The sequence below is a fragment of the Lycium ferocissimum genome, chromosome 4 (genome assembly GCF_029784015.1).
Source record: "Lycium ferocissimum isolate CSIRO_LF1 chromosome 4, AGI_CSIRO_Lferr_CH_V1, whole genome shotgun sequence".
Taxonomy (NCBI): Eukaryota; Viridiplantae; Streptophyta; class Magnoliopsida; order Solanales; family Solanaceae; genus Lycium; species Lycium ferocissimum.
The window spans coordinates 32,696,232-32,711,952 of record NC_081345.1 but is presented as its reverse complement, the minus strand read 5'-3'; the positions used below and the strand labels follow the sequence as shown (position 1 = coordinate 32,711,952).

Sequence of the window (15,721 nt, the reverse complement as noted above, 5' to 3'; positions counted from 1 at the left end):
GGCTCTCGAAAAACGAAAAGTATCACATAAATTAGGACAGAGGAGTATGTCTTCTAAATATTTTATTTAAGTTGTTAATTATTGTGATTTATATTACTTTTTTTACGTAGTTTTCAAATATATAAATCTTATTTCAAAACACTTAAAGCTTCTATGTCTAAATTCATGGTCAAAGTTTAAAATTTTGAATCATGAAAGTCCAATGGTGCAACATAAACTGGGACGGTATTTACCGGGAAAACAGTTTAGTTAAATTTGTGTTTCTAGTCAAGGACATATGGATTAAAATGACTAGTAAATCAATATAATATGCAAGTAAATCGAATGTAAACGAAATAAAGCAAAATGGGGAATAGCCTGAGCCTTGATTGACCCCGGTGCAAGTTCCTCCGGCTAAGCTGGTGATTAAGCACTTAATAAAACGATAAAGAACTTTAAGAAATGAAGCAATTGCGCATAAGTGTAGTGTATTCCTCTTAAATTTCGTGTGTTTCCAATGGGAATGATAATCTCTATTTATACTAGGAACTAGGGGCACACATTCCATGTATGACACCCTGCTCAGAATGAGTATTAATTGAGCAATAATAATGAGCAATAAAGAGGACCATTAAGCCTAATAAAACCAGTATATAACGTTCAACTTGATCCGTAACGGCAGCTCGTTGAGCTCTCTTCCAGCACTACTCTAACAGTCTACCGAACCAAATGGTTCTTCCGGTGCAATGACATTTCCTCTAGTGGCACTCAATGCTGACTCATCTTTAGCTTATCCCTTGAGCCATGCGGCATAACGATATCGGTCCAGCTGCATTATCCGAATTTAGCCCAATACAGACAGAAAGAGTAATTAATTTCTTAGTAATTAGTAAATTGATCTTTGTGATAGATGTCTTAACACGATCCAATTCAAAAATTATGTTTCACAGTTTCTTAATATAATGTTACAATGTCTACATGACCCTTGAGTACAAATCACGAGAATGTGTGCTTGTTCTCGAATCGACGCACTTAACCTTTCAGCTAATTTAATTTGTTAAGTTGACTTTTCGATATGATAGTTATACATCAAAGTTTTTTTTTTAAAGTACTTTAACATTTTCTTCTATTATTACTGTATATGTTTTAATACATCAATGATGTATGTACTAACTTGCATGTATTTTTACTAATTCGTCAAGCGGCATATAAATCTAACGAGTACAAGTAGCCAACATAATTATGTCCACCAATGTTAAAGTACACATGTACAGAGAAGTCCATCGATTTTGTTATTTCATCGGTAGTAAAATTAAGCAAATTTTATAAGAAAGTTTTTCAAGGGAAGTCCATCGCAAATATGTGATTTCTAACGAAAAATTCGTTGAAAAAGCTTCTGACCGATCTCCCTAGGAAAAATATTGTCGAAAATTCGGTTATTCTTAATAGTGAATATTGCAATCACTAGATTAGTAAGTTACCCTATCTCGTTACTTGATATGTAGAGTTAATTATTGTTATAGTTCCACTTAATTCAATAACGTAAATTTTTATACATTATTACATAAAACTTAAACTTGTATAATAATAAATTAAATTAACCTCTTAAATTGCTTTTCGATCAAGTACCACTCATAAAACAAAATAAAATAATACTTCTTCAGGTTCGATCTCAAAAACCTCATATTGTTTATATTAGTTTTTCGATGACCGTTCTAAATTAGCTCAATAGGATACTACTACAATTTTAACAAAATGAGGAAGATGATACAATTCCATGTGTCCCAGTGTATAGGATGCACTTTCTGGTTAGAGATTTTATGCCCAAGACAATTGTCAAACATAATTTAGCATTCAATGCAATCTCAGTTCTAAGAAATGGAAGCACATGAAAGGTAATTGTATAAAAAAACCAAGCTCTTGAAATTTATGTATATACAATACACTATAATGCAAATAATTGATCCATATAAGCACACTAATAGTCAGGCAGGTTTAACTGATGAAACTTTCGTGGAATAAGATACAAATACTGATACCAACCACTTCAACAATGAAACATATGCAAATTATGCATGTTAATTGACATCTGTTTTTTCTTTTCCTTATTACTACATCTTTTTGTAAAAGAATGCTAAAGGAAGATGTTACAACCCAAGAAGCAAGTAAGCAGAAATGTAATGTTGCCTGCTAAAGGGACAATAATATGTAAAGAAGTTTGGCAAAAGTACACCGCAAATGACACCAAAGAAGCACAGGAAACAAAAAAAATCCACAAAATGGCAAATTTCTTGTATAGAACAATAGCATAGGAGATAGGTTGAGAAGGTCCAAATGCTTCAAGAGTGTTTTTGCACCAGTTACAATATATTGAAACCCGTTTTTATTTTCGTAAATATAAATGGGAAAGCCGATGATATATACAGACCAATGAATAGCATTGCCTTGATAAGACAATGTTAAATACAATTTATCTCAGGTGAAGTATTTGAACTTGGAAAGCATCAATTCAATCTTATGCAGAAGCCTAGTTGCTTCTTTTTCTCCAGATGCAAATGGGTTGGTCCACTCTTGATACTGGTGAAGGCTGCCTGTGAAGTCTGTGAAGAGTCCATCAACTCCTATCTTGTTTATCCAGTAATCATACTCATTATATGGATCTTCACTGAAGTTGAAGTGTAAGAATTTGTTCTCATTCCGGAAAGTGTATGGATGGACCTGGATTTGTTATTGAAATTCAGAGGATGAATGTGTACAAAATTAAGATGAATTGCACGAAAGAAAAGAGAAGAGAGAAAGCCCATTTCTATCCATGAGATATATATAAGTACATAGCATGCATTCGAATTCAAAACACTTTATATGATAAATAGGTATTTTCTTTCCCTTCATTTAAAAGTAATCTAATCTTAGTGCACAATCAAATTAATAACTGCGGAACAGAGATCAGCGGAAGGCGATAGCATATCACCAATTAACTCCACATGTAAACGATATCCCAGAAAAAATATTTGATCACGTACCTGTAGATTACGCGCATGTGCTCTTGCAACGAGATCAGAAGGTGTTTCCAGATAATTGCTGGAAACAGGAACTATGGTGTCCTTCCAAGGCCCAATCCCCACCACATATTCCTTGATATAGTCAAGATAACCGTCTGAAGTAATCTCCCAATATGACTGAAATGCAAAAAGGATCACTAATTTTCTTCGCAATAGCAAAACGGTGTGACAAACATATTTCTCTAGGAGATATTTTCAACACGCCATATCCAAGAAAGAGAATACATGTTAGAATATAGGTTCATTTGTTAATCAGCAAAGAGTCAATTTCTATTTTTTTATCAAGCCTGTAAAATGTACTGGTTAATCCTGTAAACTTTTAAACAAGAATCTTAATATTACATGCTTTTTGCAAATCTTTATCACGTCTGCATATAGACTGCAGATGTAGTTGGCACTTCTATCAAAGTCCTAAAAGTTTGGGTTTCCTGTTTGTATATGCTTCTAAATTGTGGGAAAAATCTTCCCTTTTTCCTTTTTGGAATTTAGCGTCTCCCGCATAAAGATAGTCAACTTCTTCTTTGTCACATATAGTGAGGGGAATGAAAACCTGATTAGTGTCTTGAGTTGGCGTAGTCGTGTCATCAATGAGGAAGATCTTAGGCAGGTCTGTTTGATTTGATATGTAGACTAGTGATGTTGGCGCAAAAGATTGAATAAATGCAGGCTGCTTTAGCCATTGCTTTGACATATATGAACCTTTGTATCCATACTTCTTCAGTGTCTCAACAAACTTGTCCTCAAATTTCTTACCACCTGGCCATTTGACCTGTTGGAACCAGCAGTTAGTGCATAGATAACTGAAAGTCACACATAAGGAACAACAACAACATACAATGTAATCACACATAAGGAAAGCTGAGAATAATACATAAGAGTCAAACATACTCTGCTAAAATTCAGTTTTCCCTATTTTGTAGCAGAAAGGGAAAGAACTCACGTGTTGGTTGATAAGGACTGGATTTTTTATCTCTGGATATATTCCAACAACTCTGTGGGAATCCAATGCAATTGAGATGAACTCCTCAAAAGTAATAATAGAAAATTCTCCTGCATGTTAATTAATTGAAAATAAAAACAGTGAGAAATATAGGAAGCAATGGGATGCGTTTTTCTGAAGAAACTATCATCGTATAGAATAAAAGCAGGAGCATGCATATCTTGTTGCTGGGCAAAGTTAATCAAAAGCAACATTTTTGGTTCATGTTACATTTCACATAGCATAAATTTCCCTATCTTGTTTTTTATTTACAGGAACCTTTAGAAAACTAACCATTATATTGCTGATCTCTGAAAGGATATCTCTGCTTTACATGCAGAAGCTTCAATTCTTCAAGGGTGAAATCAACTGCATATTGGTACAAAAGAAATAGAATAACACTCAGAAGCACGTAATTATTTACGTTTGCTAATACACATGGGTAAAATGAAGAAAATGAAGCTAACACAAAATAACAGCAGAAGGACACAATCTGTTATTGACCGGAAAAAATGGAAGTTAGCACAAGTGAAATTATAACATCCATACCAAGAAAATATCCAGTAGTGTTAACACCTTGAACATCATAGGTCCTCTTTCGATCAGCAAACTCCTTGTGATTTGCTATATCAGTTGTATCATCGAGGATGCAATCATGGAAGCATATAAGAGCGCCATCTTTAGACGCTAAAATATCTGTTTCGATGAAATCAGCACCCTCTTCAATAGCTCTCTGCATAACACTAGAGTTTCAGGAGCATGTTTTGCAGTTTATCTAAAGAAACAGCCTGTTTGCTTCTATTTCAGCATCAGTTATTGCAAGCAGAAAGGTCCTATTACAAACAGCCAAAAGAATTGTCTGTATAATTTTCGTGGTATTACTAATTTCAGTATCAACCATGTGGCCTTAGTGAAGCCATTTCATTGGAGTAGTGAAGCCATTTCATTGGAGACTAGACCCGATTCCTATTTGCTACTTTAGAAACCAGATTTTTTTGAGACGATTGCAGACATACCATGTATGCTGCTGCAGTTTCTTCAGGAATTTCTCCATTTGAACCTCGGTGTGCGATGTTGTACGCTCGAAATGTTTGTAAAGGCTGTTTATTCCTATCGTTTCTTCTACTAGGAAGTGGATAGAGAGGTCTGGCCGAGCATCCAACAAGAAGTAGCAGAAAGATATAAGGGACAACACCTGTAAAGTACATTGCGAAAGAGGTAATATTCTGTACATGCACACAGACGATTATAAACGTTACCTATGCTTGTCTATCTACAATGTTTTCACACGCGAACACATGGTATATCTATTGGTTCATGTGTGGTTAGAGACCAATATATACACACATGCATGTACTTGATATCAGCAATTGATCTATTCTGATAATCCAGCTTATTGCAGCTTGACAAAAGTTAGAACATACCTTTCGATCTTAAACATGGAAAACCTTTGGAAATTAACAAGCAGTAGTACACACACAACAACCGCTGTGCCTCAGTCCTAAACTAGGATTATTCAACAGCTATGGTCAATTCACATTCTTTAGCAACAGGCAGCAAGATGTGCGGAGAGCGTACTATCAACACTTTTTTCAGCCAAAGCATAAATGAGTAGTGCTTGCAGTGCAGGATATCTGAATATATTTATAACAAGTTCAATCCAATGTTTATATCCTAGTTTGAAATGGGCTATCCTTACAAACTTTGGACAAAGTACTAGATCAGATTTACGTTCAATTCTTATTCTGGAAATCAATAATGGAAAGTAAGATTTACCTGTAATAGGAATTCTCTTGGAGACCCTAATTTGGTTCACTAATTCTATGAATCAACGACTACCTTCAATCCCACGCTAGTTGGGTTGCCTACATTAATCCTTTATATTCCTTCTGTGATATTTGGTTCACTAATTAGATTGAGCTAGCACAATACTACATCATAGCAATTGAAATGAGTAATATCTGGCTGCACTTTCAATTCTATCTAAATAAATAGAACTCCCTCCGTTTCAATTTGTTTGTCTTAGTTTGACTCGGCACGGAGTTTAAGAAAATAAAGAAGACTTTCGAACGTTGTGGTCTTAAACTAAAGATGTGTGTAATGTATCAAAATGCCCTTGGAATCTCGTGGTCTTAAATATGCAATGTAGGATATTGGTGTCAAGACTTACTAAATATAGAAAGTGGCATTCTTTTCTAAACAGACCAAAAGGAAAGTAAGACAAACAAATTGAAACGCAGGGAGTCACTGAGACTGCTCCCTTTTCAATTTAGAGCTAAGATTCCTTTTTTGAGCTGATCCCAAATGTAATTCTATAAGCTAACAACAACAATGCTTCAATTCTAAATCAGTTGGGGTTAGCTACATGAATCCTCAACATCTTTGTTTATATTCTATATTTGGAAACGAAGTGTTTTAACATTTCACATCTCATTGAATATGATACTCAAAAAAGTTAAGCAGGATTTTCCAAATTCAAAAACTAAGTCTCACTTTTCTTCCCAATTAATACTAACTAGTAGTAACTAACATGCATCTCCAAGTTTACCTTTAGAAATCGTGTCATGTCTCAAAGCTCCCTGTCCAGTTAATATCATTTGGGATTCTGTGGTTGGGAAACAAAGGAGACTACAAATTCACCTAACATCATCAGATGATATTAATGAAAACAACGAGCCTACAAAGTTATTAAGAGTGAACGATTACTACTGCAACACTAACATCTTTCTGCGGTAATGTGGGGCCAGATTGACCTACAGAGTGCTGTATGAACCGAATTCAGCAACCCCAACTTTACATTTAAAATATTAAAGTTACATTAGATCTCTTACCATAAAAGGTTACCAACTGATTTCATAGGTGTAAACCTGTCAAGTATTAATGAGATACGAGCAAATTTTAACAAACTTATCTCTTTCTTTTTCTTGTATCTTGTATCAGTACCACTCCTCCCCATAATAATAGATAATGTTAACGGTATCACAACAAGTTACTATCGATGTAAAATAAATCCAAAGACGCTGCATATAATGTATTCTTATCTCGGAAATGCTTTGACAAGAATTGGTAATTATCAGAGTAAAGCACACAGATAAGCTCTTGACAAACTTTTCAACCTTCCCATTTACTCAAAGTGAATTATGCGTCCTGCAACTTATTGCCACAACAGATTACTTAAACCTCCTAATAAATGATTTCATCTGTAACTTCATAAAAGCAACATACTGGATTTGGTCCAATGTTACCGACTTAGTCCCTGCTAATGCGGGATGCTTTGTGTTCAGGATATTCACTAATTCTAGTTCAAAATATTCAAACACACGAAGAAATCAAAGGGTTCAACGTTCTACTATATATACATAAAAATAATTTTCCTTCTGTATAAGTTAACAGTTAATTTTCCCATCATTATATAACCCCTTGGCCCTTCCTCCCTCTGTCCCTGTTTGTGCACCGGGCTGCCTTTTTGGTTATCAACTTAGTGCACATTGGAAACAGGGAGCCCACAAAAAAACAAGCTTTCAAATGAATTCACTTAATGCAGCAGCTAATACGTAAAGGGGTTGTAAATACACAAAATCTAAGCTGAAAAACACAATTTTCAAGAACCAAATGACAATCTTGGAAAAAGTCTACTCCTACCATATACACGTTAATCCAAAACTAGTTGGGCTAGACCATATGAATACTAAATCCATTCCACTCTATTTCATTCCAATACTACAAAACAACAAACAACAAAACAAAATTACAGATACAACAAAAATGTCCAATAATTGCAAAAACTGGTCTTCTCTTCCCAATTAATACTAACATGCATCTCCAAGTGTGCATTTAGAAATCGTGTCATGTCACACCATGGCTTTTGAAGTAGAGAGATAAGTATAATGTTTACCCAGATAGACAGATTTCGAAGGAACCTAATAGCATTCAATGTAACTAACTTAGCGCACTTGGAAACAGAGATTCACTTAATGCAGCAGCTACATACGTAAAGGGCTCGTAGCAGAGGCGGATCCAGGATTTAAATTTTATGGGTTCAATCTATCGATTTTTAGCATTGAACCCATTATATTTTTAAAGTTAGGGGTTCATATCTACTATTTATTACAATTTTAATAATTTTTTACACATAAATTTAGGCTCTGCGTCCAAAGTTTGAGGTTCAGTTGAACCCCAACCTTATAGGCTACATAAGCCTATGGCTCGTAGGTATACAAAATCTAAGCTGGAAAATACAATTTTCAAGTACCAAATGACGAACTCGGAAAAGTTCTACCATATACACATTAATCCCCTACTACTCCCTCCGCCCCATTTTTTGTTTCGTGATTTGACTAGTTACGAAGTTTAAGAAATAAAAAGAGATTTTTATAGTCCTAAATTAAAAATGTGTATAATGTACTAAAATATTCTGGTTATAAACTTGCCACCTTACTAAATAGGAGTATAAAAAGAGACACTTTTTTTGAAATATACCAAAAAGAAAACTAAGACGCTTAAAATGGTATAGAAGGAGTATTTTGGGATATATAGACTATGAGAACTAAATACAACAAAACGAAATTACAGATATACAACAAAATTTTCCAAGAATTGCCATCTGGATTTTGTAATGCTTACTTGGTGAAACCATGGAGATTTGTCCCGTTTTCTCTTACTTGGTGAAACTTTTGAGTCCTACACAAGATTGAATTATATTTGGACATATTGCTGATTCGTTGCCGTGATATCCTTAAAATTGGATTTTCAAATTCCTGACGTGTTAGAGTTAATTGAATATTTCATTTGGAATAATGACAGCGTTATGGCAGACGTAGATGAAAAAATATGATTTAGATCGACGGTTAATATGCTTCCTTCAGGTGACAGGCTCGTCACAGTAAAGGAGATCCGTTTTTTATGGAGGCAACTGAATATGGGAATTCTAAACAAGTGACAACTGACAATTTATCTGATTGGGTGATAATATGTCAACTTATGATTGGCACGGGCAATGTCGATGAAATTCTTTATACTCCAATCAGTTCCAACTTTAATAACTTTCTCAACAAAAAATAATTTAATTAATTAAAGGGTCAATGCATGGAAAAGAACGAAACTACAAAAAGGTGTCAATATTATAGACATTGGTATATAATATAATAAATAAAACTTCGACTACCACGTCTAGACTTTGAAACTATTCTTAAATCCTAACCTACCACCCTCCCCCCCGCCCACTCCCCCCAACTTTTTTATGGACATATGTCATAATACTTAATATTTATTCCCTCTCATATATTGACGTATGCACTTAAATTTTAATTCTCCGACACATTTATTTCCTTCGTGTACTTTTACTTGTTCACTTTTGACTTTTCACGTTCTTGCTGAATATTTATTCTCTTCTCATGTATAGACGTATGCAGTTCAATTTTAATTCTCCGACACAAATTTATTTTCTCCGTGCGCTTTTATTTGTTCACTTTTAACTTTTCACCTTCTTTAAGAATTAATAAATCCCATGTGGATATATGTCATAGTACTGAATAATTATTCTCTTGTCATGTATACACGTATGCACTCAATTTTAATTCTCCGACACATATTTATTTCCTTTGTGCACTTTTAATTGTTCACTTTTGACTTTTCAGGTTCTTGCTGAATATTTATTCTTTTCTCATGTATACATGTATGCACTTCAATTTTAATTCTCCGACACATATTTATTTCCTCCGTGCACTTTTACTTGTTTACTTTTGACTTTTCACGTTATAGACTAACACAACATCACCAACTTGTACCAAAAACTTTACAAACTGTAACACGCAATGAATGCTTGTACCATAAGCTATATAACTTGTACACTTTACCCAACTATTTTTTTATCCCATGTGGACATATGTCATAGTACTTAATATTTATTCCCTTCTCATGTGTAGATGTATGCACTTCAATTTTAATTCTCCGACACATTTATTTCCTCCGTGCACTTTTACTTATTCACTTTTGACTTTTCACGTTCTTGCTGAATATTTATTCTCTTCTCATGTGTACACATATGCCCTTCAATTTTAATTCTCCGACACATATTTATTTTCTCCGTGCACTTTTACTTATTAACTTTTGACTTTTCACGTTCTTGCTGAATTGTATACATGTATGCACTTCAATTTTAATTCTCCGACACATATTTATTTCCTCTGTACACTTTTACTTGTTCACTTTTGACTTTTCACGTTATTTAAGAATTAATAAATGAAGTACTCCCTCCGTCCCATATTACTTAGCCACATTACTTGACTTTTCACGTTCTTTAGGAATTAATGAAAATGAAGTACTCCCTTCGTCTCATATTACTATGCTTGACTTTTCACGTTCTTTAGGAATTAATGAAAATGAAGTACTCCCTTCGTCTCATATTATTATGCTTGACTTTTCACGTTTTTTAGGAATTAATGAAAATGAAGTACTTCCTTCGCCCCATATTACTTGGCTATATTACTAAAAATATATGTTTATTTTTCTATTCTATATTTTTCTTCTTCTTATCTTCTTATATCTTATATATAAAAACGTCCAAGGTGAACGAACACAACAACAATAAGTTGTACAAATAGCAATTGAAATTGTACTCTAAGTAGGGACTAACATGTGTACATTTCAGAAGTTGAACATTAATTCTACCTCTAGTGTGTTTAATTTTTAAGTCCCTACAGGTCCGCAGTTTTTAATTGTCCTATCATTTCCTTCATTCGGCATGTACTCGCTCAGTCTCAATTTAAGTGTCTACGTTTAACTAGACATGGAGTTTAAAAAATAAAGATACAGACATGGAGTTTAAGAAATAAAGATAGACTTTCAAATCTTGTGGTTCTAAATTAAAAAATGTGTAAAATCTAATAAAATATCCTTTAAATCTTGTGATTATAAACTTGACATGTAGGATATTTGAATTGTCAACTTACTAAATATAAAAAGAGGCGGACATAACCAAAATAAGACAAATTTTAACAACAATTGAGAAATTAAGCGGAAAAATAAGACGAAAAGAAAAAAATATAGGCTAAGTTAGAATCGCAGTATCTTTTACAAAATATACAAACCATAAAGACTAACTAAATTGAGTAACCAATTTAATCATGCTGGGCCCCATGCATCTCACGGCCATAGTTTGCTAGTCTTATTTCTATTGCAGAAAGAGGAAGCACGAATGTTTTGTGCAACTTAATCGTCAAAAGAGGTTGAAGATAAAGTCGAAACCGTAATCTTCCTTTGACTATTGGATATTTAATTTGAGAGGAATAAGAAAAAAGAAACTTTTACTATCTCTTTGTTTTGGTGGGTGGTGAGATGGTGCAGTTGGCGTGGGTACGGGATGGTGGGGGGTGGGTCGGGTGAGGTTAGGGTGGGGTCGCGGGTGGGCGTGCATGCGTGGTTATTTTCCAAAAAATATTTCCCACTAACATAAAAAATAAAAAAATAAAAAAATTCATTTATGAACACATTTTCCTCTGAAAACACCCGCTGTGTTTGTCGAAAATAATTGGTCAATATTTGCAACCAATTACCGTACAATTCATCAAAGGCTGTTCGATTTCTACAGCTTTGAAGTTAATATAATGAACACCAAGGTTCAAGGAACTGGAGTCATTTGCTACGACAATTTATCCAAGTTTAATTAACAATGCTCATCTCTTCGAACCGAGCAACAAATCTTACCCTCTGTTTGGATGGTTGTTTCCTGCGGTTCATTAATGTACAGTATGGTATAGTACAATATGGTGTTGTATTATATTGTACTGTATTAATGAACACAATGTTTGGATAGACTGTATCTTTTGTTGTGGTTTAATAACATCTGTATTGTTTGGTTTATTGTATGACATCAGTATAATAACTTGTAAGTTTACTAAAATATCCTTAACTCTTAATTAGAAATTAATTTATATATATTAATAAAACTCAGGTAAAGAATAAAATAGGAACTTTAAAAAATAAGTAGTGGGTGGGGGTGGTGGAGGAGTGGGTAGTGTGAGGTGGGTGGTTGTGGGATAAGAGTGGGGGTAGTGGGTGGTAGGGTGGGGGTGAGTGGTTGTGGGGGTGGGGTTGGGTGGTGGTGAGGGGTAGTGGGTAGGGGTGGTGGAGGGGTGGGTGGTGTGGGATGAGGGTGGGGGTGAGTTGTTGTGGGGTAGGGTTGGGCGGTGGTGAGGGGTAGTGGGTGGTGGTTGGGGTGGTGGGTGTGAGTGGCAGAGGAGTGGGATAGTTGGGGGTGGGGGTGGGTGGTAGGGTAGGGGTGAGTGGCGAGGGGTGGGGTGGGGGTGAGTGGTATGGTGGGGGTGGGGTGGATGGTGGAGTATAACGGAGAAATGAAATACGTAACCACGAAAAAATCACCAAATCCGTGGTTTCAAAAATTGAGACTTTTCATGGTTATATAACCATGAAATGAACCACGGGTTTACAATACCATACCACATAATTTTAAGAACAATGGAAACAAACATGGTTTCATAGAAAACCATACATTAATGAACCACGGGAAACCACTATCCAAACAGAGGGTTAGTAGGCGTTTGGACATGCAATTTCATCTCCTGAGATGAAATCAGCGTTTGGACGTGCGATTTCATCTCATGAGATGAAATCTCAAATCATCCAAAAAGGCATGATTTGGGATTCCAAATCATAATTTCAAACTTTTTAAATGTAAAAGTTGATCAATAAGTTTATATTTTGTAAAAATAGATCCATAAGAATCATGTTTACCAACCATTTATATCAAATATTAAAAGATCTACAAGTTGATAGTATATTTATAACAAATTTACTCTTACTAACCATGGGAGGATTATATTAAAGAGTAGTAGTTATACTACAACTCATGTTTAATTTTTCATTTTATTGAACAAAAGTTTGATCAATTGATGTTATAATTTTTAGAAGCGTATTAATTTTGTTATGAGCTATGACTTGCTCATTTGGTAAGATTGTATAAGAATTGAGAAAGTTTTGATGGTTTTCAACAACTTGTGGGGTTTTTATGTGTATAAAAAAAATACAATTTAAGAAATCCAAATTGCATGTCCAAACATGATTTCATCTCATAATTTCAAATCATGTCCAAACGGCTCCTTAGGGTGCAAGAAGAATACTTAAAATCTCTTCGTCCACGCAGGAAAAACTCAGTAACCAAAACACCATAACTTGAATTGTATATCATGACTTCAAACACTGGTTGATATATCATTCTTCTCGCGTTCCCTTGTTTTTTCTGGATAAGTGATGTTCGAACTATATAGCTTAAACGCTCTAGGGGTATTTACTACCTCCCATAAGCAAGACTTGGACAAAAGAATATCCCTTGTTAAAGAAAAAAGAAGATGTAAACACTTCTACATGAGGAACAAGGATGAAATTGGAATGATATTATAATCCATTTGGTCATAAAAATTATTCACTTTTTTACAAAAGAATTTTTCACTCTATTTGAAAACCAATGTTCGTGAAAATTTCAAATTCAACTTGAAATTGTATTTCAAATTTGAAAAATTCCTTGTTTATGTTATCTTTTTAACTCAAGAAATTACTATTCTTATTGTCATGTAAATTAAAAACAGAAAGAGAAGTCCCCTAAATAGCATTACTGATCATCTCTCGGCTTTGTCCCTAAAAGAATACTGTGATTATTTGTTAATTAAAAAAGCAAAAATAGTTATTTGTGAATTTTACCCGAAATTGGATGTAGGAGTGGAAATTTGCATTTTTTTTTCTTGTGCAAAATAAAAGTAAGCATTATTGAGATTGGGAGCAGACATTTATCATTGACTTCATCACGGCTGCCCTCCTTTTTATTTCCTTGGCTGGGGATGGGGAACCACTGTCAGCACACTTAATGGTGGATTGGGGTATTTATGATGAGAAATACGTGTTTGATCTGATAGTGATACTACATGCATACTACTAGTTCTAAAACCCTACAATTTTCCTAGTTATTTAGTTATTTATTACAATATTATGCGAGTCAGTTTATGCACACCTCAACTATTCCACTGGCTACTTGTTATGATCTACTTTAACTCTGCTCACCAAGACTTAATCAGATGAGAAAACTCACGCAATATTTTTTTTTCTCTGCAGAATTTAAAAATGAGATTTCGTAATTCTCCTTCCACTTTATTAACCACCAGATACTAACCTTGACCGCAAGATTTGGTAGTTTCTTCTACTGTTTATTGCTCCTACTACTATCTCCTTTTCTTTTGGCCGAATAGTCTAATATATAAACATCTCACTAATTATATATATACTAGTTTTCGATCATGCTAATTAATATAGAGTTTTTTGGAATTTCCTTATTTGGATCATTGTTCCGCCAACAAAAGTACATGTTGAGTTCTTTCTTTAGTTTGATCTTTTAAAACTTTTTTGGTCTTTTTTGAACGATCTGATCACTTACAAAGACAAAAAATTATATGTTGTCGATAAAAAAAATAACAGAATAATTGTAATATAAAATCATGGCAGTAAGCCAGTAAGAGACAAAAACATCCTTTGACCACACAAATGGCGGAAATAGTATTACAACATCTGATTAACAACAGAATAGAAACAAATCAATTGAAAAGTCCACGAAGTGTTGTACTCATGAGGAAAAGATCTCCGTTAAATGGAAAAAAAATTACCTGGGTATTGTTGTTGGAGTTGAACAACACGAAATAAAAAGAGCATGCCTTTCACATTTTGGTGTCTACTTTGATACAGTGTAAATTCAGGGGCGGTCGTATGTAGTTTCAAGTGGGTTAATATGAACCCACTTCGTTGAAAAATAACATTGTATATTTAATCTGTTCTTAAAAAATATATATGAATATACAGTGTTATTTATATATTTCTTATATATTGAACCCACTTGGTAAAAATTCGAGGTCCGCCACCGAGTGTAATTGTAATAAATTATGAGTAAAGGCTATGTTGATGGGTATGTTGATGTATGTGTAAAGGCTATGCTGTAAATTTTGTTCTTCATGTAACCGTGGGAGCTTAGAGGACCAAATCAATAATAATAGCTGGAAAAGGAAAACGTCATATTCTAAATAATACTATTATGAAAATATGTAAAGGCGTAGCCTACGGTAATTAGTGGCATTTCAATGTAGCTGATTCTATAGCAGTATTTATTAGTTATTAATAGAAGTTATATATTTGGTTCAAGGGTAAAATTATCACTCAATTTTTAATGAATAAATCTGTAACTTAAGAATTTTAACCATCACAAACATAATGGTTCCTAATACATCTGTCTTCAATGGTTTAAATTAATCATTTAGCTGTTTTGTCGTCTTCTTCTTCTTCAATTAATTGACAATAATTGGGGGACTTATATTGAAGGGCAAAATCGTCAAACCATTTTTCATGGGTTTTTTTGTAATTCAACATTTGACATAGAAGTTTCCCACTTTTAATATAATATGATATATCTCTTCTTAACATTCCGGTCCCCCAAATCCACAAGGTTCCATTAAAATACCTCAACTCGTTTAAAATTAGTAATTCTAAAGCTGTTAAACTCTTGTTACATATTCAAGAAATTGACTTAAAATGATTTCTAACGGATTCAAACTATTTCTAAAGCTGAAAGTACTAGTACTGTTTCTGATCGACTCTTAGAACTGCATACAGTTTCAACTTTTAAGAAGTAACTCCTCAAATATTAGTT

At 34.0% G+C, this 15,721-nt stretch overlaps 2 protein-coding genes across 3 annotated transcripts in view; one reads left to right on the top strand and one right to left on the bottom strand.

Moving 5' to 3' along the window:
* LOC132052368 (protein CANDIDATE G-PROTEIN COUPLED RECEPTOR 2-like) overlaps positions 1-8,120 on the top strand; it is a 49,923-nt gene extending 41,803 nt beyond the window's left edge. Inside the window, exon 7 of the transcript XR_009413981.1 lies at positions 8,027-8,120. The gene's annotated coding sequence lies outside the window, so the exon portion shown is untranslated. The remainder of the gene's footprint in view (positions 1-8,026) is intronic.
* LOC132052365 (glycerophosphodiester phosphodiesterase GDPD6) lies at positions 2,251-8,791 on the bottom strand. Of its 2 annotated transcripts, none has more exons than XM_059443873.1 (8): positions 8,644-8,791; positions 5,037-5,215; positions 4,570-4,753; positions 4,315-4,389; positions 3,982-4,091; positions 3,592-3,810; positions 3,003-3,158; positions 2,251-2,697 (listed from the first exon to the last, which is right to left on the bottom strand). In XM_059443873.1, exons 1-8 carry the CDS (start codon positions 8,654-8,656, stop codon positions 2,455-2,457), a joined length of 1,179 nt encoding a protein of 392 aa, XP_059299856.1. In that variant the 5' UTR covers positions 8,657-8,791; the 3' UTR covers positions 2,251-2,454. The 2 variants fall into 2 exon arrangements, with proteins under 2 accessions (XP_059299856.1, XP_059299855.1); XM_059443872.1 differs by lacking the exon at positions 8,644-8,791 and adding an exon at positions 6,569-6,632.
* Positions 8,792-15,721: the final 6,930 nt, after the last annotated feature.